Source organism: Chiloscyllium punctatum, chromosome 17 (assembly GCF_047496795.1).
Source record: "Chiloscyllium punctatum isolate Juve2018m chromosome 17, sChiPun1.3, whole genome shotgun sequence".
In the NCBI taxonomy this organism is placed as follows: Eukaryota; Metazoa; Chordata; class Chondrichthyes; order Orectolobiformes; family Hemiscylliidae; genus Chiloscyllium; species Chiloscyllium punctatum.
In genome coordinates this window covers 66,801,800-66,826,941 of record NC_092755.1, presented here as the reverse complement: position 1 = coordinate 66,826,941, position 25,142 = coordinate 66,801,800, and the positions used below count along the sequence as shown (strand labels likewise).

Genomic DNA, 25,142 nt, shown 5'->3' with positions numbered 1-25,142 from the left:
CGAGACATCTCTGACCGGCTTGAAAGGATATTGGAGCGGGAGGGGGAGGATCCAGTTGTTGTGGTCCACGTTGGTACCAACAACATAGGCAAGACTAGGGTGGAGGACCTGTTTGGGCATTACGAAGCACTAGGCAGGAAATTGAAGCACAGGTCCTCAAGGGTCATAATCTCCGGATTACTGCCCGAGCCACGTGCCAATTGGCATAGGGACAAGAAAATTAGAAGTGTAAACACGTGGCTAAGGGATTGGTGTGGGAAAGAGGGATTCCACTTCATGGGGCACTGGCATCAGTTTTGGAACAGGGGGGATCTGTACCGTTGGGACGGTCTCCACCTGAACCGATCAGGTACCAATGTTCTGGCGAAGAGGATAAATAGGGTGGTCAGTAGGACTTTAAACTTCTGAGTTGGGGGGAAGGGAAAGTGAAAGCGACAGGGAGTATGGAGATAAATGGAAAGATAAGCAGCAGGATAGCATGTTTCCAGGCGGATTTAAAATTGAGGCAGACTGAGAATGCAGAAAAAAGCAAAGATAACTTAGGACATATGACTTACAACATCTCTAATAAGGAAGTTAGCATTAAGGCACTTTACCTGAATGCTCGTAGCATTCATAACAAAGCCGATGAATTAATGGCACAGATAATAGTGAATGATTATGATGTAGTAGGCATCACAGAGACTTGGTTACAGGGTGGTCAGGACTGGCAGTTAAACCTCCATGGTTTTTCGACTTATCGAAAAGACAGAGAGGTGGGCAGAGGGGGTGGAGTTGCCTTGTTAGTTAAGAACAAAATTAAATCTATGGTATTGAATGACATAGCGTCGGATGATGTGGAGTCTGTGTGGGTGGAATTGAGGAACCACAAAGGCAAAAAAACCATAATTGGAGTTGTGTACAGACCTCCTAACAGTGGTCAGGACCAGGGACGCAACATGTACCGGGAAATACAGAAGGCATGTCAGAAAGGCAAGGTTACATTGATCATGGGTGACTTCAATATGCAGGTGGACTGGGTAAATAATGTTGCTAGTGGATCTAAAGAAAGGGAATTCATGGAATGCTTACAGGATGGCTTTTTGGAACAGCTAGTCATGGAGCCCACAAGAGAGCAGGCTATTCTGGACCTAGTGCTTTGCAATGAACCAGACTCTATAAAAGATCTTAAAGTAAGGGAACCCTTAGGAAGTAGCGACCATAATATGGTAGAGTTCAGTCTGCAGTTTGAAAGGGAGAAGGCGAAATCTGATGTAATGGTGTTACAGTTGAATAAAGGTAATTATGAGGGCATGAGAGAGGAACTGACTAAAATAGACTGGAAGCAGAGGCTAACCGGGAAGACACTAGAGCAAAAATGGCAGGAGTTTGTAGGTATAATTGAGGACACTGTACAGAGGTTCATTCCCAAGAAAAGAAAGATTAACCGGGGAGGGATTAGACAACCTTGGCTGACAAAGGAAGTCAGGAAATGTATTAAAGAAAAAGAGAGATCCTATAAAGTGGCTAAGAACAGTGGGAAATCAGAAGATTGGGAAGGATACAAAAGCAAACAGAGGATAACAAAGAGTGTAATAAGAAATGAGAGGATCAAATATGAAGGTAGGCTAGCGAGTAATATTAGAAATAATAGTAAAAGTTTCTTTCAGTACATAAGAAACAAACGACAGGCAAAAGTAGACATTGGGCCACTTCAAACTGATGCAGGGAGCCTAGTGATGGGAGATAAGGAAATAGCAGGAGAACTTAACAAGTACTTTGCGTCAGTTTTCACAGTGGAAGACAGGAGTAATATCCCAAAAATTAAAGGGTGTCACGGGGCTGAGTTGAGTATGGTTGCCATTACGAAAGAGATAGTGCTAGAAAAGTTAAAAAGTCTTAAAATTGATAAATCTCCTGGCCCCGATGGGATACACCCTAGAGTTCTGAGAGAGGTTGCTGAGGAAATAGCAGAGGCATTGGTTGAGATCTTTCAAGAGTCACTGGAGTCAGGAAAGGTCCCGGACGATTGGAAGATGGCTGTAGTAACCCCCTTGTTCAAGAAAGGATCAAGGCAAAAGATGGAAAATTATAGGCCAATCAGCTTAACCTCGGTTGTTGGTAAAATTCTAGAATCCATCATTAAGGATGAGGTTTCTAAATTCTTGGAAGAGCAGAGTCTGATTAGAACAAGTCAACATGGATTTAGTAAAGGGAGGTCATGCCTGACAAACCTGTTGGAATTTTTTGAAGAGGTAACAAGTAGGTTAGACCAGGGGAACCCAGTGGATGTGGTCTATCTGGACTTTCAAAAGGCCTTTGATAAGGTGCCACACGGGAGACTGCTGAGCAAGGTGAGGGCCCATGGTGTTCGAGGTGAGCTGCTGGGATGGATTGAGGATTGGCTATCTAACAGAAGGCAGAGAGTTGGGATAAAAGGTTCTTTTTCAGAATGGCAGCCGGTGACGAGCGGTGTCCCGCAGGGTTCGGTGCTGGGGCCACAGCTGTTCGCATTATATATTAATGATTTGGATGAGGGAACCGGGGGCATTCTAGCGAAGTTTGCCGATGATACAAAGTTAGGTAGACAGGCAGGTAGTACTGAGGAAGTGGGGAGGCTACAGAAGGATCTAGACAGGTTGGGAGAGTGGTCCAAGAAATGGCTGATGGAATTTAATGTGAGCAAGTGCGAGGTCTTGCACTTTGGCAAAAAGAATATAGGAATGGACTACTTTCTAAATGGTGAGAAACTTAATAAAGCCAAAGCACAAAGGGATCTGGGAGTGCTAGTCGAGGATTCTCTAAAGGTAAACATGCAGGTTGAGTCTGTGATTAAGAAAGCAAATGCAATGTTGTCTCTTATCTCAAGAGGGTTGGAATATAAAAGCAGAGATGTACTACTAAGACTTTATAAAGCTCTGGTTAGGCCCCATTTGGAGTACTGTGTCCAGTTTTGGTCCCCACACCTCAGGAAGGACATACTGGCACTGGAACGTGTCCAGCGGAGATTCACACGGATGATCCCTGGAATGACAGGTCTAGCATATGAGGAACGGCTGAGGATACTGGGGTTGTATTCGTTGGAGTTTAGAAGATTAAGGGGAGATCTAATAGAGACGTACAAAATAATACATGGCTTTGAAAAGGTGGATGCTAGAAAATTGTTTCTGTTAGGCGAGGAGACTAGGACCCGTGGACACAGCCTTAGAATTAGAGGGGGTCATTTCAGAACGGAAATGCGGAGACATTTCTTCAGCCAGAGAGTGGTGGGCCTGTGGAATTCATTGCCACGGAGTGCAGTGGAAGCCGGGACGCTAAATGTCTTCAAGGCCGAGATTGATAGGTTCTTGTTGTCTAGAGGAATTAAGGGCTACGGGGAGAACGCTGGCAAGTGGAGCTGAAATGCGCATCAGCCATGATTGAATGGCGGAGTGGACTCGATGGGCCGAATGGCCTTACTTCCACTCCTATGTCTTATGGTCTTATGGTCTTATGCTGCTCAGTCTGTCAAGCCTTCTGCAGTTGCATTATGAATCAATTGTGGTTTTACATTCAACATATACTGGTTTATTTCTCTTTCCCTTTTTCAATAAGGACATTATATTGGCTAATTTCAACTTGTATATTGGAGGATCACATGTCTATGGACAGAACTTCTGCTATCTCCTGACTTGTTTCAATAGCTCATGATGCATTCCCACTCTGCTGAGGACTTCCCAACATTTCCTTTTCAAAAGTAATGAACAATAGTTATTATAATCCCAAAATGTACAAAGCTTAAAAAAGGTTTTGTGGGACATGAAATATAATTCAAAATATATTAAAACAACTTTTCTTTCAATTTTATTTCAAGTAATTGGTATTGTAGAAGGTTTAATAGTGGAGAATAAGAGATATTAAGGTGAATATTAATCCCTACAAAATTGAAATTACAAATTGCAATTTTGATGCCGAACACAACTGAGTAGTCCCAAAAGAATTTAACAGGAGTGCACTTTAATAGATGAAGTTTGAATAGACTGAAACCAGCCAATAAAGCTATTTCAATACTTTCATCTCATTCCATCAATGACTTAGTTTCATAAAAGAAGCCACATTGTACTGAAGTTGTCAACAATGGCACTCAGACCTCAAAGTGTAGAAGTTTCCCCCCAATTTTACAAGGATGTTTGCCACAATATATGATCAGGGTATTCTAAAATAGCAGAAAATAATTGTCATGTGGATGGTATTAATGTTCTGTAGTTAGAGATCAGTGGATTCCTAGATACTAGTAATAAATGATAGAAGTTGGAAAGATGTTACAATACACCTCAAAATACTGCAGATCACTATTTACATAAATTTACATGTTTAAAAAATACTTTTTTTTATTTTTGCAAAGCAAAAATAATTTATATCAAGATGAATTCAGGCAAGTTGCTGGTGTGTTACAAAACTTAAGATGAAATTAAATTAAATTATAATAGAGTAAGACACAAACTTGGTTTCAGATACTAGTAGGAATTTAGCTAACAGTGATTAGATCATGTAAGATAGAAAAAGTATCATTTTGATACATAATTCAATTTTGTTATATGAAATGTAAAGATCTCTGCCACCAAATCAACTTTTGTGCAGAACTTCTAGATAAAGAAATTTTTTTGCAAGCTTTCTATTCTTAATACTGAAATTCTCTGTATATACACACTTTCTCTCTCGACAAAATATATCTGCATGCTTATCAATCAGCTAGCCCCAACCTTAACAAGATTGAAAAATAAACATTGGAATGATATAATGTATTTCTATGGTTTGTGGGAAGCCACGAATAAAATCCAGCATAACTTCACTAAAGAACGTTAACAGATTAACATGAAAAAACATAATATGCTTTGTCAGTGATTTCAAATAGCTATTTCTTAATGGTAATCAAAAACTGTATATATTATAAATAGGAAAATAAAACAAGAAATATCAGATACTGAAGATCCAAAGCGAAAACAGAAATTGCTGGAGAAACTCAGCAGTCAATAGAGACAAAGCAGAATTAATGTTTTAAGTCCTGAAATGTTAACTCTACTTTCTCTGCACAAATGTTGTCAGACCTGCTGAGTTTCTTCAGTAATTTCTGTTTTTGTTGTAATAAATTTGTTTTATATTCTAAATCTAAAATTTAAAGAATTCACAGCAAACAGTAATTGATACTAATTAAAAGATTGTAAATAAATATTTTGAATGTTTTAAAAATTGAATACTTAGCAATAAATTCAAGCACGTCTGAGTCACTCAATTTTAAAAAACACTTATTTCTCACAACTTGAAGGTGGGCCAAAAGGCCTCTTCCTCTGCCACATTGTTGTAGGCTTTTACCTTTGGTCCTTCACTTTTGCAACTTTGTTCTTTTGTCTTTTTTGGAATTTGCCCAGCCTGATTCCTCTGCGAGTGTTTGCTCCATGGTCTGGACAGTCCTGGATCCCCAAATGACTTACAAAACTCCACCTATAAAATGCATTGATTCTGTTAGAGGTTGTTACAAGTTGCAATAGTAAAACATAGACTTCACATGCTATTGACAACAAGAGTGAAACTTCAAGATTTCATCAATTCTCATGTACTTGCTACAAGAGCAGATTTCATAAATCATGCTTCCTTCCTATGTGTATATAACCAAATGGACAATCCAATGTACCAAACATGACCAAATTAGACAGTTAATTAAGAGAATTGACCATTCCTACAGCTTTCACTTTTAACTGAGGATACTGTAAAAGCAACTGTTCTTTTTATAGAATCATAGAATCCAGTCCTTCAGGTTCATACTGGCTGTCCACACGATCAATGCTCCTAATCCCAATCCTCTGCTTTCAGCCTGTAGCTCTGCAAATTTATTCCCTTCAGGTGTATTCGTTGGAGTTTAGAAGATTAAGGGGAGATCTAATAGAGACGTACAAAATAATACATGGCTTTGAAAAGGTGGATGCTAGAAAATTGTTTCTGTTAGGCGAGGAGACTAGGACCCGTGGACACAGCCTTAGAATTAGAGGGGGTCATTTCAGAACGGAAATGCGGAGACATTTCTTCAGCCAGAGAGTGGTGGGCCTGTGGAATTCATTGCCACGGAGTGCAGTGGAAGCCGGGACGCTAAATGTCTTCAAGGCCGAGATTGATAGGTTCTTGTTGTCTAGAGGAATTAAGGGCTACGGGGAGAACGCTGGCAAGTGGAGCTGAAATGCGCATCAGCCATGATTGAATGGCGGAGTGGACTCGATGGGCCGAATGGCCTTACTTCCACTCCTATGTCTTATGGTCTTATGGTCTTATAGGTGCTTATTCAATTTGACAATTCAAAAATGCATCCAACATACCCTCAGGCAGTTAATTGCAGATCCCAGCTAACTGATGCCTAAAAAAATGTTTGTATTCATGTCCCCTCAAGTTGATTTGCCAATCAGCCTATATTGATTTTCTTTGGCTGTCAACCCTCCCATCAATGGGAACAGTTTAGCCCTATCTATTCTGTATAAGCTCCTCATGATTTTGAAAATCATTATTTAAACTGCAGTGAACAACCTCTTTTCCAAACTAACCAGTCACTTAAATCCCCTTATGCCCAGAATACAACCCACTCCAGTTATTCAGTAATACTGCAAATAAGCATCAAAGAGTTCCAATATTCCTCAACCAACAAGTTGCCATTTGATCTCCAAAGAGAAGAAAAATGGGTTTAAGTGAACAGATTAATTCAAAGGAAAGAAGGCTGGAAAATTAAATTCCAATCAAGACAACCATGAATTAGCTTGCACAAGTAACAGTGGTGGCCAGTTGGACCACTAAACAGCAACAAACACCATCAGCATCTGCAATGCTCACTTTCACCCACCAAACATTCTCTCTACCTTTAGCATGTAGTGATACCACACAATATATTTTTGGGTGTTTGAAGTGCACTTTTTAAACAATTGGAACTCGCATTTCAATTTTCATCAACCCAAAAGCCACTGAAAATTGAATCCACATAGGCTCCTGCACAGAAATAGCCTGTTCAGGCTGTGCTTTTTGCTCAATATCCCTCCTACCTAATCCGATCAACATATTTCTCTTTTCCTTTCTTATGTACATATCCAGCTTATACCATTTTCAACAAACCCATGTTTCACACTTGAAACAAACTGTCTCTCTAATGTATTTTTTGCTGGACTTCAGTGCTAAGGATAAATTTGCCAAGACATCAGAAAAGATTCTCCATCAACTTTTAGGGGGATTTTATTTTCAGGATCTGTTAATTATGTAACTAAATTAGAATTAAACCAAACCCAGTCATTCCAAAATCAGAAGTAACAGGAACCCTTAGAAATCTTGCACAATAAAAATACCACTATACACAATGCATCTAGGTTCATTAAGATCTACAATAATGGAGAAAACTAGGCTACTGCACTTTGTTGGAGAATGCATTTCTGAAAGATTAATTCAACTAAGGTGCCAACAGGATTAAATATGGGCAGCAACGTTTTGCTAAGATATTTTGAAACAATAGTCCAGTGTGAATTACAGAGTATAAACAAATACCCACAACATCCCTTGTGATTGTGGCTGCAGCATGTTGTTAGCTTTTGCCCTCACCAATTCCTCTATACCATTCAAGAAAGTCAACATTCCAATATCTTCTGCTGGCTGTTTTGCACTGTCCATCCTCAAAACACCCACACAGTTCTATTCCTATCTGATCAAAATAGCCATATATGTGACTTCTATTTCCATGCACACAGACACACTTGAAAGGGCCTTCAGCCCCTCTTCGTCTTGTATATTGTACTCCTCAGTTACCTAATTCCTAAACTGTTCCCTCAATGGCAAAACTTGGTTTTGTCTTCCAACATAAATTAAGAAGTAGGGATGCTCACTCCTGATTGCACAATGTTTAGCATCATTCACAATGCCTTAGATACTACTGTAGCCCATATGCAACAAGGACTGGACAACATCCACACTTGGGCTTAGAAATGGTAAGCAACACTCGTGTTGTTAGACAAGTGCTAGGCAATTTAAATGGAACAGATAAACACAGTCAAATTTCCAGCATACACTGGTGGAAGACACCTGTTTGGAGCAGGAATTTTTTTAAACTAACTCAATGGATGGCATGTGGCTTAGTGGTTAACACTGCTGCCTCGCAGCTCCAGAGACCTGGGTTCGATTCTAGCCTCAGGCCACTGTCTGCATGAAGTTTGTACATTCTCCCAGTGTCTGCGTGGGTTTCCTCCGGGTATTCCGGTTTGCTCCCATAGTCCAAAGATGTGTGGTTCAGCTGAATTGGCCATGCTAAATTGCCCATAGTGATAGGTGCATTAGAAGGGAGTAGAGGAATGGGTCTGGGTTGGTTACTCTTTGGAGGGTCTGTGTGGACTTGTTGGGCCAAAAGGCCTGTTTCCGCACTGTAGGAAATCGAATCGAATCAAAAAAGTACAGATAAAGTGCATCAATGTTGTCACAATGTTGCATCAAAATATGTTATTTGAATATTATTTCCAATTAAAGTTATTAGAAATGAAGGAAACAAACATAAAGATCATCAAACTCGAGAAAAAAATTGAGCATTCTAAAAGCTGAAAATGATTCAATGGTAAACAAATAATCCTGTCAGTCCCCAAATTAAATTAATGAAATCTGTCAATGCCAACTGCAAAGTAGTAAATATATTGTATAATCCAGTTAACTATGGCATAAAAGTGTTGAAATCTGCAGTCACTTAACACCTAATCAAGATAGCAATCAACAATTTGTATGAATTTCTAAACATCTCTTCCAAAAGTATCTTACAGAGAAGTCTTGGGAGATTTTCCACAAACAACATTATGACAATATTTATGTAACTGCGAAAGAACTTATGACTTGAAATAAGGTCATACTGCAGAATACTTACAGCAATTCTGGAAGTGTCTATGTAGCTCTTATTGAAGTGTTTTAAAGCAGCTTGTGCTTCCTCTTCTGTTTTGAAGCCAACAAATCCAAACTTTCGAAATTTTCCATCCTTTGTGAACTTTAACGTGCAATCTGTTAATGTTCCAAAGGCACCAAATAGTGTTTTAAAACGCTCGTCCTTCATCTGGAAAATGTAAAAGTAACACAAACACATAAATCAAATTAAGGCATGCCTTTGGAATACTGATTCTCTCGTCCTAGATTATTTCACACAGCAATTGCTGCACCGTTGCATAGATTCCAGACCATAAAGATAGGTAAACATGGCAGTTACAGAGTCATAGAGAAGTATAGCATGGAAACAGACCCTTCGGTCCAGCCCATCCATGCCGACCAGATATCCCAACCCAATCTAGTCCCACTTGCCAGTACCCGGCCCATATTCCTCCAAACCCTTCGTATTCATATTCCCATCCTATTCATATACCCATCCAAATGCCTTTTAAATGTTGCAATTGTACCAGCCTCCACTACTTCCTCTGGCAGCTCATTCCGTACACATACCACCCTCTACATGAAAACGTTGCCCCTTAGATCCCTTTTATATCTTTCCCCTCTCACCCTAAACCTATGCCCTCTGGTTCTGGACTGTCCCACCTCAGGGAAAAGACTTTGTCTATTTATCGTAACCATGCCCCACATAATTTTGTAAACCTCCATAAGGTCACCCCTCAGCCTCCGATGCTCCAGGGAAAATAGTCCCAGCCTGTTCAGCCTCCCCCGATAGCTCAAATCCTCCAACCCTGGCAACATCCTTCTAAATCTTTTCTGAACCCTTTCAAGTTTCACAACATCTTTCAGATAAGGAGACCAGAACTGCATACAATATTCCAACAGTGGCCTAACCAATCTCCTGTATGGCCGCAACATAACCTCCCAACTACTGTACTCAATACTCTGACCAATAAAGGAAAGCATACCAAACGCCTTCCTCACTATCCTATCTACCTGCGACTCCACTTTCAAGGAGCTATGAATCTGCGCTCCAAGGTCTCTTTGTTCAGCAACACACCCGAGGACATTACCATTAAGTGTATAAGTCGTGCTAAGATTTGCTTTCCCAAAATGCAGCACCTCACATTTATCTGAATTAAACTCCATCTGCCACTTCTCAGCCCATTGGCCCATCTGATCAAGATCCCATTGTAATCCGAGGTAACCTTCTTCGCTGTTCACTACGCTTCCAATTTTGGTGTCATCAGCAAACTTACTAACCATACCTGTTATGCTCACATCCAAATCATTTGTATAAATGATGAAAACTCGTGGACCCAGCACCGATCCTTGTGGCATTCCACTGGTCACAGGCCTCCAGTCTTAAAAACAACTCTCCACCACCACTCTCTGTCTATCTTTCAGCCAGCTCTGTATCCAAATGAGTTGGATCCGAGTTCTCTCTGTATTCCATGAGATCTAACCTTGCTAACCAGTATCTCATGGGTAACCTTGTCGATTGCCTTACTGAAGTCCATATCGATCACATCTACCACTTTGTCCTCATCAATCCTCTTTGTTACTTCTTCAAAAAACTCAATCAAGTTCGTGAGACATGATTTCCCACGCACAAAACCTGTTGACTATCCCAAATCAGTCCGTGCCTCTCCAAATACATCTACATCCTGTCCCGCAGGATTCCCTCCAACAACTTGCCCATTAGACTCACTGGTCTATTGTTCCCTGGCTTGTCCTTAGCACCTTTATGAAACAGTGGCACCACATTAGCCAACCTCCAGTCTTCTGGCACCTCACCTGTGACTACTGATGATACAAATATCTCAGCAAGAGGCCCAGCAATCACTTCTCTAGCTTCCCACAGAGTTCTAGAGTACACCTGATCAGATCCTGGGGATTTATCTACTTTTCTGTGTTTCAAGACACCCAGCACTTCCTCCTCTATAATATGGACATTTTTCAAGATGTCACCATCTATTTCCCTACATTCTATATCTTCCATATCCTTTTCCACAGTAAATACTTATGCAAAATACTCATTTAGTATCAGCCCCATCTCCTGCGGCTCCACACAAAGGCAGTGTTGCTGATCTTTGAGAGGCCCTATTTTCTCCCTAGTTACCCTTTTGTCCTTAATGTTTTTGTAAAAACCCTTTGGATTCTCCTTCACTCTATTTGCCAAAGCTATCTCATGTCCCCTTTTTGCCCTCCTGATTTCCCTCTTAGAGTATAAAGGCAGTAGGAGTATACTTAAGGATTCACTCGATCTATCCTGTCTATATCTGACATATGCTTCCTTCTTTTTCTTAACCAAACCCTCCTTTCACCCTAACAGGAATATACTTTGTATAGACTCTGGTTATCATTTCTGAAGGCTTCCCATTTTTCAGCTGCCCCTTTACCTGCGAATATCTGCCCCAAATCAGCTTTTAAAAGTTCTTGCCTAATACCATCAAAATTGGCCTTCTTCCAATTTAGAACTTTAACTTTTAGATCTGGTCTATCCTTTTCCATCACTATTTTAAAACTAATAGAATTATAACCGCTGGCCCAAATGTGCTTCCACTCTGTCACCTCAGTCACATGCCCTGCCTTATTTCCCAAGAGGAGGTCAAGTTTTGCATCTTCTCTCATAGGTACATCGGCATACTGAATCAGAAAATTTTCTTATACACACTTAACTAATTCCTCTCCATCTAAACCCTTAACACTAAGACAGTCTCAGTTTACGTCTGGAAAATTAAAATCCCCTACCATAACCACCCTAGTATTCTTACAGACAACTGAGATCTCCTTACAAGTTTGTTTCTCAATTTCCCTCTGACTATTAGGGGGTCTATAATATAATCCCAATAAGGTGATCATGCCCTTCTTATTTCTCAGTTCTACTCAAATAACTTCCCTGGATGTATTTCCAGGAATATCCTCCCTCAGCACAGCTGTAATGCTATCCCTTATCAAAAAAAACACCACTCCCCCTCCTCTCTTGCCTCCCTTTCTGTCCTTCCTGTAGCATTTGTATCCTGGAATATTAAATTGCCAGTCCTGTCCATCCCTGCGCCAGGTTTCTGTAATTGCTATGATAGCCCAGTCCCACATTCCTAACCATGCCTTGAGTTCATCTGCCTTCCCTGTTACACCTCTTGCATTGAAATAAATGCAGTTTAATTTAATCAACCCTACCTTGTTCTCTGCTTTGTCCCTGCCTGCCCTGACTGTTTGACTCAACTTTAATCTAAACTCTGGTACAGTTGAGAACTGAGTAGTGCTGGAAAAGCACAGCAGTTCAAGCAGCATCCAAGGAGCAGGAAAATGCTGCCTGAAGTGCTGTGCTTTTCCAGCACCACTCTAATCTAAACTCTGGTTTCCAGCATCTGCAGTCATTGTTTTTACCCTCTCAACTGTACCCGTCTCAGATTGAAATCTTTCCTCACTATCTCCCTGGGTCCCACCCCCACCACCTTACTAGTTTAAGTCCTCCCGAGCAGCTCTAGTAAATCTCCCTGCCAGTATATTAGCCCCCTTCCAATTTAAGTGCAATCTGTCCTTCTTGTACAGGTCACTTCTACATCAAAAGAGATTCCAATGATCCAAAAATGTGAATACTTCCCACATACACCAGCTCCTCAGTCATGCATTCATCTGCTCTATCCTCCTATTCCTGCCCTCACTAGCTCGTAGCACTGGGAGTAATCCAGGTATTACTACTCTCAAGGACCTTCTTTTTAAATTCCTGCCTAAATCTCTATAATCTCCCTTCAGAATCTCAACCTTTTCCTTCCTAGTCATTGTGTACATTGGAGTCAATGACCTCCTGCTGGTCCTTCTCTCCACACCACCCCGCCCCGAGAACATTCTGCACCGTCTCGGAGACATCCTTGATCCTGGCACCAGGAAAGCAACACACCATTCTGATTTTTCACTGCTGGCCATGGAAACGTGTCTGTACCTCAGACTAGAGAGTCCTCTAACACAATCGATCGCTTGGAACCTGACGTTCCTCTCATTACATTAGAGCCAGTCTCAATACCAGAAAGTTGGCTGTTCGTGCTACGTACTCCTGAGTGTCCATCAGCCCCTACATTTTCCAAAATAGCATACTTGTTTGAAATGGGGATAACTGACGATCCAGTATTGAAGTCATCAATGTAGTGCATCCAATCAGTTAAATATATGTAATATAACAGTAAGTCAGTAAGCACAAAATCTAGATAATATAGCAATTTAACCAGCATATTTAATAAATGTCAAAATATCTGGCTCCATAACGACCCAGCCTTTTTGATATTTGTTATAAAGAGAAAAGCGCTCAGATCAGATTTTACTGTCAGTGATGTTTAACCCATCAGAATGTGACATGGTGACAGCAAATGGACACTACAAACTGGTGGCAGCTAACAGCAATAACTAGCTAGTGCAGCCAGCTGATGACAGCAGCAGTGGCAGTTGTGAAAATTTTTTTTCCAAAAAGTCATGACGGATTATCCACACAACTTCAGTGCTAAAGTCTACAAAGCCACCAAACTGAAAGCAGTATTTAAGTATGTCAATCACAATGAAGAAACAGTTGTGAATACATTTGCTCACTTCAAAAAAAAGCCAAGATTTGTCCAATATAAATGGTGGCAGCTTGCAAGAGGACCAAGACACTCCCAAATTGGCAATGCGATCTGAAAACAACATGCAGCTAAAAGCATTTTTTTAAAAATTTACATACATTGTTAAGACCTTTCCTGTAAATAGTTGCCAGTCAGCTACACCATTTTTATACTGCAGAAATAGAATGAAACCAGAAGAAAACACACACGATATTGTTCTTATATACATTGGTCTGAACGCCACACATAAGCACTGCCGAACAATTTCCAGCAAAAGAAAGAAACAGAAAGTAGGCAACCTCAGAAGCACCAACAGGAGAACAAAACAGAGAGAAGCCAACAAAACAAAGCAGAATAAGAAAGATGAAAAGTAAACAGCTGAGGATGAATTAACACTACATTAACATTTTGTCAGAATTTCAGTTCAAGAAAGAAGAAATCTATATTTCCCCAGATCAACAAATCACTGATAAAAAAAGACGGCTTAAAAAAAAAAGTCAATTTCAAGATATACAAATCTTCTAGACAAACCTAAAGCATGTGCCATTCACACACAGACAGAAGAACACATGCTCACAGCAATTGCTGTAAGCCAGCAAAAGTTTCAGGTGCTTGACTTTAAAGCACCTACTGTTGTCCAAGTCAGAATTCCTTTCTGAGATGCGGCTCATCTTACCCACAAGACATTGCCAGGAATTTTGTGACATATACAAGAGGACATTGCGCTGAAGTGTGCAACACACAACTTCAGAGCAGTGTATGACAGAGTCAAGGAAGGAACAGTATCAAGAGCATTTCCAAAGTTCCACCCATGTCAACAAAGTCCAAGAAGTAACTATAACATCATTGCTTACTGACCCCTGTCATGTGTCCATATGACCAATTTCTCACACAGCATGGATGCTGACAAAAAAGCTGAAGCTCTATTCAAGAGTTATACCCAAAAAAGAATGGTCAACCTACACACCATATGCCAAGAACGTCAGTGATGCTAGTGCAAATATCATCTTTTTATGTATCTTACCAGAGATGCAGTCCATGGACGAGCTAAATGCTTGCAATGAGTCTGACATCCCATACAGTAACACTATTTGTCTGCAATGCCAATATAGCTCCTCACAATGGACACCCGAAACCTTTTTCATTGGCTCGACAACAGAACCTATGATTCGTCCATAAGTATGCACTGATTGATGTATTATTACAATCCATGAGATAACAAACACATCAATTACAACACAAAAGATTCTAAACCACAACATCGAGTCTAACCATAACCTGACTAACCTTTACCCAGACAGGTTTTACATTATTAGCAACTTTAAAAGACAATGCCTAACACATCGTTTATCCTCCTGCAAATGCAACATTCACATTCAAGTAAAGTTCAAACTGGAATTGGACTCCATTGTACAAAATTACATCATCCAGATGTTGAGCATCAGACTGACAGACAATTCTAATTTCTTGTGCTCTGAACAATTAGCTCCAAAGCAAATAATTATCAGATATATTTATTTTTCTAAGTCAACACTAAGAAGGGATATTAGTTCATACATAGGAACAACATGACAAGTCAGTGGTTAGTACTACCACCTCACAGCGCCAAGGACCAAGGTTCGATTTCATTATCAGACAACTGCCTGTAGAGTTTGCACATTCTCCCTGTTTGCGTGGGTTTCCTCTAGGTGCTCAGGTTTCCTCCCACAGTCCAAAGATGTGCAGATTAGGTGAACTGGCCACGCTAAATTGCCCATAGTATCTAGGGATTATGCAGGCCAGGGGGATTAGCCATGGGAAATGCAGAGTTACAGAGATAGGATGCTCTTCAGAGGTTCAGTGTGGACTGGATGGGCCAATTGGCCTGCTTCCACACTGTAGGGATTCTATGATTTTATCTTTCAGCAAAGTCATAGAAAGTGAACATTTTTAGGACATCTTTCACTAGATATCATTTCCTTAGATTACTCTCAACAGGATTATGTGAATTATATCATCAAGAATCCACCAGGTTGCCTCTTTATTGCAGATGACACTGCAATCCTTAGAAAAACTAAACATGTTGATGGTGCAAATTTCCATCAACTCATGACAATGGCAAGGAATTAGTCTCGTTTTCAAAATGTAAAGTCAACATGAACAAACTTGATTCCTTTATTTCAATCTACTTGTCAACAAACATTAGACATGATACCACCAAAACCGAAGATGTACAGAACATGCCTACACCACTAGACAAAGATGATTTACAATGGGGTCTCAGTCTCTTCAATTTTGATCTCCCATCATCCCGAATTTTACAACCAGTTATCTTTTCTTTGAGTCTTCTCTACAAAAAAAAATCACGTGCTGACTGGAAGATCACCAGCACATTTTTCAATCTCTCAATAGTGCTCTATCATCCTAGCAAGCGTGTTCTTCTATATTATGCTTCTTCAATATTTACCACATCAGAAGTAGATACATCCAATAAAAGGTCTTTAGGCATGTCTGTCACAGGATTGCAAACCCACTACATTTGGTTCTAATATTTTTACATCAGCTCAGGCAAATTACTTCAACACAGAGAGAAACTCATGTTCTAGTTTTTGAAATATATGTTTCACAGGTAACTACTGAACAAGTACTTCATTGTTCATAACAATCACAAACTGTTAGAAATGATCCATCGAAAGCATGTGAAGTACACGCCAATGATTATTTGTGACAGTCTGAGTGCACAATTTAGAAGTACACAACAAACCAGACTCCCAAATAACTAGCCCTGATACTCTTCACTGATTACCAAGCTCAACTAAAAACAAATATATTATTTTCGATATACAAATGGATATTATTGAAGATACTCTCAGCAACAATTTCAATCATTTTGGCCACAACCAAGCAGAACAGATTCAGCAAGCTTATATCAGATGATGGCCAGCTGTAACTTCATCAGCACCAGGTGGGCCTGAACACATCCTACAAGTCCCTGGATGAACAAGCTCATTCTGGTGATAGAGACAAATTAGGACTCTGTGAATTTAATTTTTAAAGATGATAAGTGGCAATTCAAATTATGTCAAGACATGCAAGACTATATAAACACGTCACATGAGGACACAAAAAAAACAAGTAATTGATGCATAAATTCATTTACTGGCCCGGCATTAATAAAGACTGATCAACTAATCAAGTTGCATGAAACATACCAACAAAATCAACCCCAACTATTGAGAGAACCTATCATCCAACTTAAGGTTCCTCATGTATCATGATGTAAGATTGCCTGTCGAATATTTTCCATGACCAAAAACACAATTACACTGTTAACTGTACCTTTCACTAAATTCCCCTTTATATGACAAATCCAAGATACTAGTGCAACAGTATTGACATGTTGACCGCTATATTCAGTGTGCTCAGTGTTCATAAACAAATTGTGTCTGATAACAATACACATTTCACCAGTGCGCCCTTCCAAAGTCAGTGCAGGAAAGGACGTGTTCAACACATACCTCTTCTCCTCACTATCCTCAGCCAAACAGTCTTGCAGAATGCACTGTACACACAGAAAAATCCATGATAATCCACAGGAAGCATTTTACTAAGATTTTCAGGTGACCATGCTAAGTATATGTGTCACTAAAGGGAATAATTTACCCTCACTGACAATTCATGTTTGAAAGGCAGATTCACTCAGTTCACCTCTCCCAAACTCACACCCCCACCCCCCAGCCAAATGGGACAAAAGCATGATCTATGAGCATGCAGTTAGCCCAACTTCAACCAAGACTTAGCAGAAAATTTCAAGATTTTCATACGAATGAAGGGGCCTGCAGAAAGTTACAAGGTCAGTGTGTCCAACCTAGGTCCCATGACATTTTAATAAGCGATGGTTCAGTCCTATCAAGAAACAGGCAACATATTCAAACTGCATAAAACAGACCACCTATCATACAGGATGACAACTTGGATACTGAAGTTATCATCTCAGCTAACACTTGTGCACCTGCAATAAATGATGTACATCCATCTGTCATGAGCAATAACACAGACCAAGTTGTGATAATGGCATGAGAACAAAATCTGGTCACGTCATCCATGCCAATGCTAACCTGAATGTATGTAATAGTGTATCTATGTCTACACTTATATAGGTTTGGAAAAACATTTCTATTCTTTAAAGAGATGCTGTATTAAAGCAGAGATTCCAGAGTAGACAGGCAGTGTGCATTTAAGACAGTTACATACAACCGTAACTGATGACATTCTTGTCTAAAAGTTGTTGTTTTCAGTCACTCTGTTCAATGGAATCTGAGTGTCATGTGTTCAGTCAGTTATCATGTACATATACACACACAAGTCAGTAAGCACACAGACCAAATTACATGTAGTCTTCTGGCCCAGAAGTAGGGATACTATTAGTGTGTCAGAACAACTGGTCTTTGTGGCACATGTTACATGAGTTAACATACAGGAAAGCATTCAGACCATAATAATGGTAGTAGTATCTGACCCAAGACACCTTATTAGAAGTTATACTCAGCAATTACTCAGACATTTAGTTTATTCAGAACTAATGATTGAGTAATTATGTTATTGATAATACAATAACACTTCATCTTTCAGGAATCAGGGTATCTCATTCATACTTAATGAAAACTTAATCCATATGGATATAAAGTCTAATCCTCAGAGCACAGCCTGGTTTAGACATACTGCAACAGAACTGGAAAATAATTCAATGCGCAGGTAACCAGAAGAGTTGAATCAAAAGCAGCAATTGCTTGAGAAACTCAACAGGTCAGACAAGACCTGTGGACTGAAAGCACAGTTAAAGTTATGAGTGCAGTAACCCTTCTTCAGGTATCAGAAGACTTGCTTGAATAGGGTGTACCAAGTTAAAAATCACACTAGCTTTCAAAGCGCTGCTCCTTCAGATTGTGACAATAACCTGATGAAGGAGCGTCGCTCCGAAAGCTAGTGTGCTTCCACTTAAACCTGTTGGACTATAACCTGGTGCTGTGTGATTTTTAACTTTGTCCACCGCAGTCCAACACCGGCATCTCCAAATCACGCTTGAATGGGGATAGCAACACATTTATAACAAATCAGGAAGGAAGCAAACCAAACCAAAACGAGGGGTTTAAAAAAAAATGCAACAGTCCCGTTTGGACAGAAACAGAACTGATGTTTCGGGAGCAGCGACCTTTCCGCAGAACAGTAAACCGCAGTAATCTCTTAACAGTCAAGACTCGAGTGTGGTGCTGGAAAAGCACAGCGGGGTCAGGCAGCATCCGAGGAGCAGGAGAATCGACATTTCGGGCAAAAGTTCTTCATCGGTAAGCTCTGTACAACCAACTGGGCAAGTTATGGACCTGTGCTGGGGGCAGATGACCACAGTCCCTAGTCGGGTGAAAGAGGAGCAGCGGCGACGGCGGCACAGAGGTCAATGAGAGAAGCACCCTCTGATGTGTTTCTGCAGCACACTGGGTGCGTGCGTCGGGGGAGAAAGGTGCAACAATCTGACAGCGTACAGGGCTCTCTCTGCCCGGTGTAGTCAGCTCCTGCATGTTGTTCAGGTTTGGGTTTCACCGTCACGGGGGGGGGGGGTGGAGAAGAGAGACAAGAAGGATGCGAGGTACACCTCCACCCCCCCCCGCCCGGCCTCTTGGACTTACCCCGCTCGGCAGGTTCTTCACAATGAGCCGGGACATCTCGCAGCCCGCTCTCTCTCCCCGGGTCCTAGCGCACTCACCCAGGCCCACCTCTCCCTTCTCCCTTCTCCCTTCTCCCTACTCCCTCCCCATTCTGAACCACGAGCTCCTCACGCGCTCTCTCCAACGGTCACAGTCGGCGCGAGTCGGGAAATCCGGGCCCGACACGCGAACGCCTCCTCCCAGAAACCCCTGCGGCAGGCACGACGGCAAGCAGCGAGGGACCAAACCCTCCTCGCGCAATCTTCAGTTCAAAACGGTTAAAGGGCTCACTGGCTCCCCTCAGGAGCAGTCATTCATGCATGCACCCCGGGTGTTTCTAGAATGGGTCTCCAGCAGAATTCTGCCCTGGCACTAAAGCAAAATGCTGTGAATGCTGGAAATCTTAAAGGAAAGCACAAAGTGCTGGAGAAACTCCGCAGGTCTGGCAGCAACAGTACAAAGAGAAAGAATTTGTAGTGCAGGATAATTTCTTCACTATTTCTCTCCACAGATGCTGCCAGACTTACGAGGTGTTGTATTAAGTTTAGTAATAAGCCGGATTTAGTTAACAAGCTGAAACAAAGTTACAAACTTAAATAACTGCAGATGCTGAAAATCAGAAACAAAAAACAGAAATTGCTAGAAAAGCTCAGCGGGTCTGGCTGTGGAGAGAAATCAGAGTTAACAAGAATTTCCAAAGGCCACTGGTGCTGCCAGATTTGCTGAGCTTTTCCAGCAATTTCTTTTTTTAAATTTCTGAACCAAAGTTAAATTTAGCTAATTGAATGTGAACATTTATCTAATTGCCATTGGTGTGGTAGTTGAAAGGGAAGGCAAATCAAGACTTTATTTATTGGTTCAGGTAAATTTGACTTCATGAAGTTTAGACAGAAACTGTAAACTTAACCATGCACATCTGTCATGAGTAAACTTTTAAAATACATAAAATGTATACATTTTTAAAATGTTTTTAAAAAACAGTTTATACACCTAAGGGGAAACAGCACTATAGTTGCCTAAAAGAAAGCCATGGACGACTTATGGAGTAAAAGACAATGTTGTTGTGATTCTGTTCACCGAGCTGGGAATTTGTCTTGCAAACGTTTCGTCCCCTGTCTAGGTGACATCCTCAGTGCTTGGGAGCCTCCTGTGAAGCATTTCTGTGATGTTTCCTCCGGCATTTATAGTGGCCTGTCTCTGCCGCTTCCGGTTGTCAGTTCCAGCTGTCCGCTGCAGTGGCCGGTATATTGGGTCCAGGTTGATGTGTTTGTTGATAGAGTCTGTGGATGAGTGCCATGCCTCTAGGAATTCCCTTGCTGTTCTCTGTTTGGCTTGCCCTATAATGGTAGTGTTGTCCCAGTCGAATTCATATTGCTTGTCTTCTGCATGTGTGGCTACTAAGGATAGCTGGTCATGTCGTTTCGTGGCTAGTTGGTGTTCGTGGATACGGATCGTTAGCTGTCTTCCTGTTTGTCCTATGTAGTGTTTTGTGCAGTTCTTGCATGGGATTTTGTACACTACATTGGTTTTGCTCATGTTGGGTATCGGGTCCTTCGTTCTGGTGAGTTGTTGTCTGAGAGTGGCTGTTGGTTTTTGTGCTGTGATTAGTCCTAGTGGTCGCAGTAGTCTGGCTGTCAGTTCTGAAATGCTCCTGATGTATGGTAGTGTGGCTAGTCCTTTGGATTGTGGCATGTCCTCGTTCCGTTGTCTTTCTCTTAGGCATCTGTTGACAATGTACAAATGGGACTATATTCATTTCAGATATCTAATTGACATGGACAAGTTGGTCCAAAGGATCAGTTTCCATACTGTACGTCCTTATGCCTCTATGACTCTCTACAAAATTAAAATAATATCCACACTGAAAATGCAATGGCAAGCACAAATCCTGGAAACATGTTTGTTTCAAATCCATTCCTTCAAGTAGACATTTGACGGTTGGCTACTAAATCCTATCAGGTGTTCAATTTACAAAGCAGCGAAGTTAATACCAAGATAATTTCTGTGCAAAATAATATTGAGCTGAAAGTCAGGTCAAGGGACAGTGATTTGGGAGGACTGGTAAACCGAGAAAAATACTCATTCCTAACATCCTGTGAGTTTTATATGAAAGCTTACTCTGACTCCATTTACATCAGTGAGACAATGTTCCGCCAATCAAAAATAACCAAGTCCATGGTTCGTACCTGCCTCACAGACTGTGTATGACTAGCAGTCTTAAACTACTACCCAACTTCAAGGCATTGGCAGATAATGTTCAGTCAAGGGTGTAACACTGATACTGGGGGGTGGGGGGTGGTGGGGGGGTGGGGTAGAGGACAAAATAAATACCTATGTATATTTGGTTTAAAATTTATATTGCACTAAGAATGAAAGGTCAGAGACCACTGCCTCAGATTTTAAATGATGAGGTCTGTCTCGCAAATGAGATCCTTGTGAAACCTTATTTCCATGTAATTACATGTCATTATGAGCACAACTTGCTTCATTTCTACGCAGTTTCCAAATATGCTCTCCTCTGAGAAGCTATATAGCCCCAATTTCCAACATGAAAGTCAGAGCAATAACCTAGAGGCAAGCAGCTCACTTCTTGTTTCTCTGGGCCTTATCCAGATCTGTCTGTACCACAATATCCCTGGATGCTCGAGGGACATCTCCCTCTTCCAACCTTCATCCAAGCAAGTTGGCAATAACAAACTAACATCCTCACCCCTGCGTTGTGCCTGGTTCAGACCAAATCCTAAGCTCGATTAGGATTTCACTCAAGAGTTCTGGATCATTTATGAACTTTCTACTTCTGCCATGTTTCTCAGCATAAAGGCACACACACATATGTATCTGCACAGGATACTTCTAGTGGCTGTTATCTTCAGGTCTTAGTGCTCGCTACTTTGTGCTTGTTTGGAGACTGTCAGTTTTGTGAACTTGCATTTCATTTAGGGAGAGGCAGCAGCCTTTCATGGCTCAGATCATTGAACAGTCAAGGGAGTAGGTATATATGACATCGTACTGTATTAATATCACACCTGCAGCATGTGCCAGGAGCTTATGCGGCACCTACGTTACATGTTCTTCAATAAAACAGCCATTTGTAAAGGTCACAAAAGAGCTGTCCTTAGTGGAGTCAATTGAGAAAATGGATTTACTGCCATCATCAGTGAAGGGAATCATCAGTTCAGAGGGTTGGCCACGGTCAGACCTATAGTTCACAAACAACTACTCAGACAATTACAAGTCAGTCAGTCCAGTGCTGTGGAGACGTCAGTCCAGTGCTGTGGAGACATCAGTCCAAGTTGTGGGCCAATATTTCCTGCAATGACACAAAGGGAGGGATTTCGTATGATGACTGTGCATAGAGGAGCCATTAGAAGTGACGCAAGAGCAGAAGGTGGGATAAAGTGAACCCATGACCGAGAGCAGGAAGGGTTAGTATTTTGGGAGGATGAGTCGATGAAAGCCATTGAATAGACACTATGAGCTCAATACTGAGAATTGTCATCCATGGTTTAGTGAGAAGACTGTACAGTAGAAGAGTTACAGTGAATGGTGACCCTGTGAACATTAGGGAGCAGAGAGAAGATGCCGGCATTTACCTTTGCAAAGCACAGGTTATTTCAAGTGACACAGTGCACTGATCCAGGCTGTTATCTCAGTCTCTAAGCTGGGTGAGACTGTTCGCATTGCCTCCTTTGCCAATTTGCAGGAAAGGAAAGCATGCCCTCCTTTCTACCACAAAATGCATCAGCTGTCAGCAAACCAAGGTGCTAACTTGCATTTCTGGATCACGTCCTTGATAATAATGATGGAGCACCAGGGTGGGGGAGTCCAAAGCTAAAGGGCATAGGTTTAAGGTGAGAGGGAAACTATTTAAAAGGGACCTAAGGGACAACGTTTTCACGGAGAGGGTGGTGTGTGTATGGAATGAGCTGTCAAAGGGAGTGTTGGAGACTGGTGCGATCACAACATTTGAAGGGGATCTGGATGAGTACATGAATAGGAAGGGCTTAGAGGGATATGGGTCAAATGCTGGCAAATGGGACTGGATTAATTTAGGGTATCTGATTGGCATGGACAAGTTGGACCAAAGGTTCTTTTTCCGTGCTGTATATCTCTATGACTCTATGACACCAGAGTGTGAAGGCCACTCTTGACTTCCAGCATGTAAAGTGATGTTGATATGGGATTTAAATATGGCACTAACAGTATAATCTTTGAAAGTCCTAACAGCAGTAGGAACTTCTTCCTCTCCTGTCACTCAATTCCACAGTACAGTGCCAACAGGTTGGCTCCCAGCATCATTTTAATTGCAGCAAGGGCGGAGAGAGAAGGGCAGAAGATTGTGTGATAAAAGTTGACATCGGCCATAGAGTCATAGAGATGTACAGCATAGCAACAGACCCTTTGGTCCAACCAGTCCATGCCGACCAGATATCCCAACTCAATCCAGTCCCACTGCCAGTACCTGGCCCATATCCCTCCATACCCTTCCTATTCATATATCCATCCAATTGCCTAATTAAATGTTGCAATTGTACCAGCCTCCACCACATCCTCTGGCAGCTCATTCCATACATGCACCACTCTCTGTGAGAAAAAGTTGCCCCTTCGGTCTCTTTTATATATTTCCCCTCTCACTCTAAACCTATGCCCTCTTGTTCTGGACTCCCCGACCCCAGGGACCCCAGGGACTTTGTCTATTTATCCTATCCATGCCCCTCATGGGGAACTTAGTACCATGAGTCTCACTCAGTGAAATACTTTGCCAAAAATATGGGAAAATTCAGCCCAAAATAATTGAATATCTTGAAAATTTTCAGCTGATCATAAGAGGGCCAGTGTGGATCAAACTAAAAGAGTCTGTTTGATTTTACTGAAGAGCTGATTGAACTAGAGGATATGTCCATGGATATTATTTATGTGGACTTCCAAAAGGCATTTGATAAAGTTCTGCTTGAAGCTTTTGTAAAGTTGAACCTCATAGACTTGAAGGCAAATTGTTGGAAATTGGATAAGTGGCAACAAAGTAAGTGTAGGAATAATGAGCAAATGTTCCAGTTCCATTGAAAGCTTGAAACATCTGTGCTCAGACATGGACAGAGAGTTGACCCTTTGTTCGGAGTCTCACCTTCTTCAAGCTGGCTCCCAGCACCAATTTAATTGCAGCGAGGGCAGAGAGAATAAGGACAAGGCGGCTGCCGGGAAGGCAAATAAACTGTTTAAAAAGCTGATGCATCTGGGCAGCGGCTGAATCTGAGACACAACCAATGCGGTATCTCCCATCCACCTTTCTCCTCGAACCAAAAAAAGGACTCTATGGGGTGTTGATAACGTAAGGATTTTCTGCTTTTTAAAATTTTATCATGTGAGTGGTTAAGAAAAATTTGCTTCTTTTTCGTAATTTCAGTCTCAATTTAGATAAAGTTTACGATTAAAATTGGCAAGAGATCTCAGACCTGTGTTATGCTCATCTTGCTCAATGTGGGAGCTCAGGGACATAGCTGATGTCCCTGGCTCCTTCACATGCAAGAAATGTGTTCATTTGCAGCTCTTGTTAGACTGTATGATGGCTCTGGAGCTGCAGATGGACTCTCTTTGGAGCATACGTGATGCTGAGGGGGTTGTAGATAACACGTTTAACAAATTGGTCACACCGCAGATTAGGATTGCTGAGGGAGAAAGGGAATGGGTGACCAGAAAGCAGAGAAAGAGCAGGAAGGCAGTGCAGGTGTCCCCTGCGGTCATCTCCCTCCAGAACAGAAAGGGCTATCGTCATAGGGTATTCAATTGTAGGGAGTGTAGATAGGCATTTCTGTGGTCAAAAACAAGACTCCCGAATAGTACATTTCCTCCCAGGTACACAAGTCAGGAATGTCTCGGATCGACTGCAGAAAATTCTCAAGGGGAAGGATGAACAGCTAGTTATCATGGTGCATGCAGATGCCAATGATATCAGTAAAAAACGGATGGG

General features: G+C 41.3%; 1 protein-coding gene across 3 annotated transcripts in view; it reads right to left on the bottom strand.

Annotated features, from left to right (window-relative positions):
* rbm19 (RNA binding motif protein 19) overlaps positions 1-19,372 on the bottom strand; it is a 246,526-nt gene extending 227,154 nt beyond the window's left edge. Inside the window, exons 1-3 of one of the 3 annotated variants that reach the window (XM_072587340.1) lie at positions 19,157-19,372; positions 8,885-9,067; positions 5,332-5,460 (exon numbers count right to left, since the gene is read on the bottom strand). In XM_072587340.1, coding sequence (XP_072443441.1) covers positions 5,332-5,460; positions 8,885-9,067; positions 19,157-19,192 — 348 coding nt within the window. In that variant the 5' untranslated portion in view covers positions 19,193-19,372. Of the gene's footprint in view, positions 1-5,331; positions 5,461-8,884; positions 9,068-18,684; positions 18,703-18,853; positions 19,024-19,156 lie in introns of those variants that run through there. The other 2 variants (XM_072587341.1, XM_072587342.1) reach the window with 2 other exon arrangements.
* Between the last annotated feature and the right edge of the window lie 5,770 nt (positions 19,373-25,142).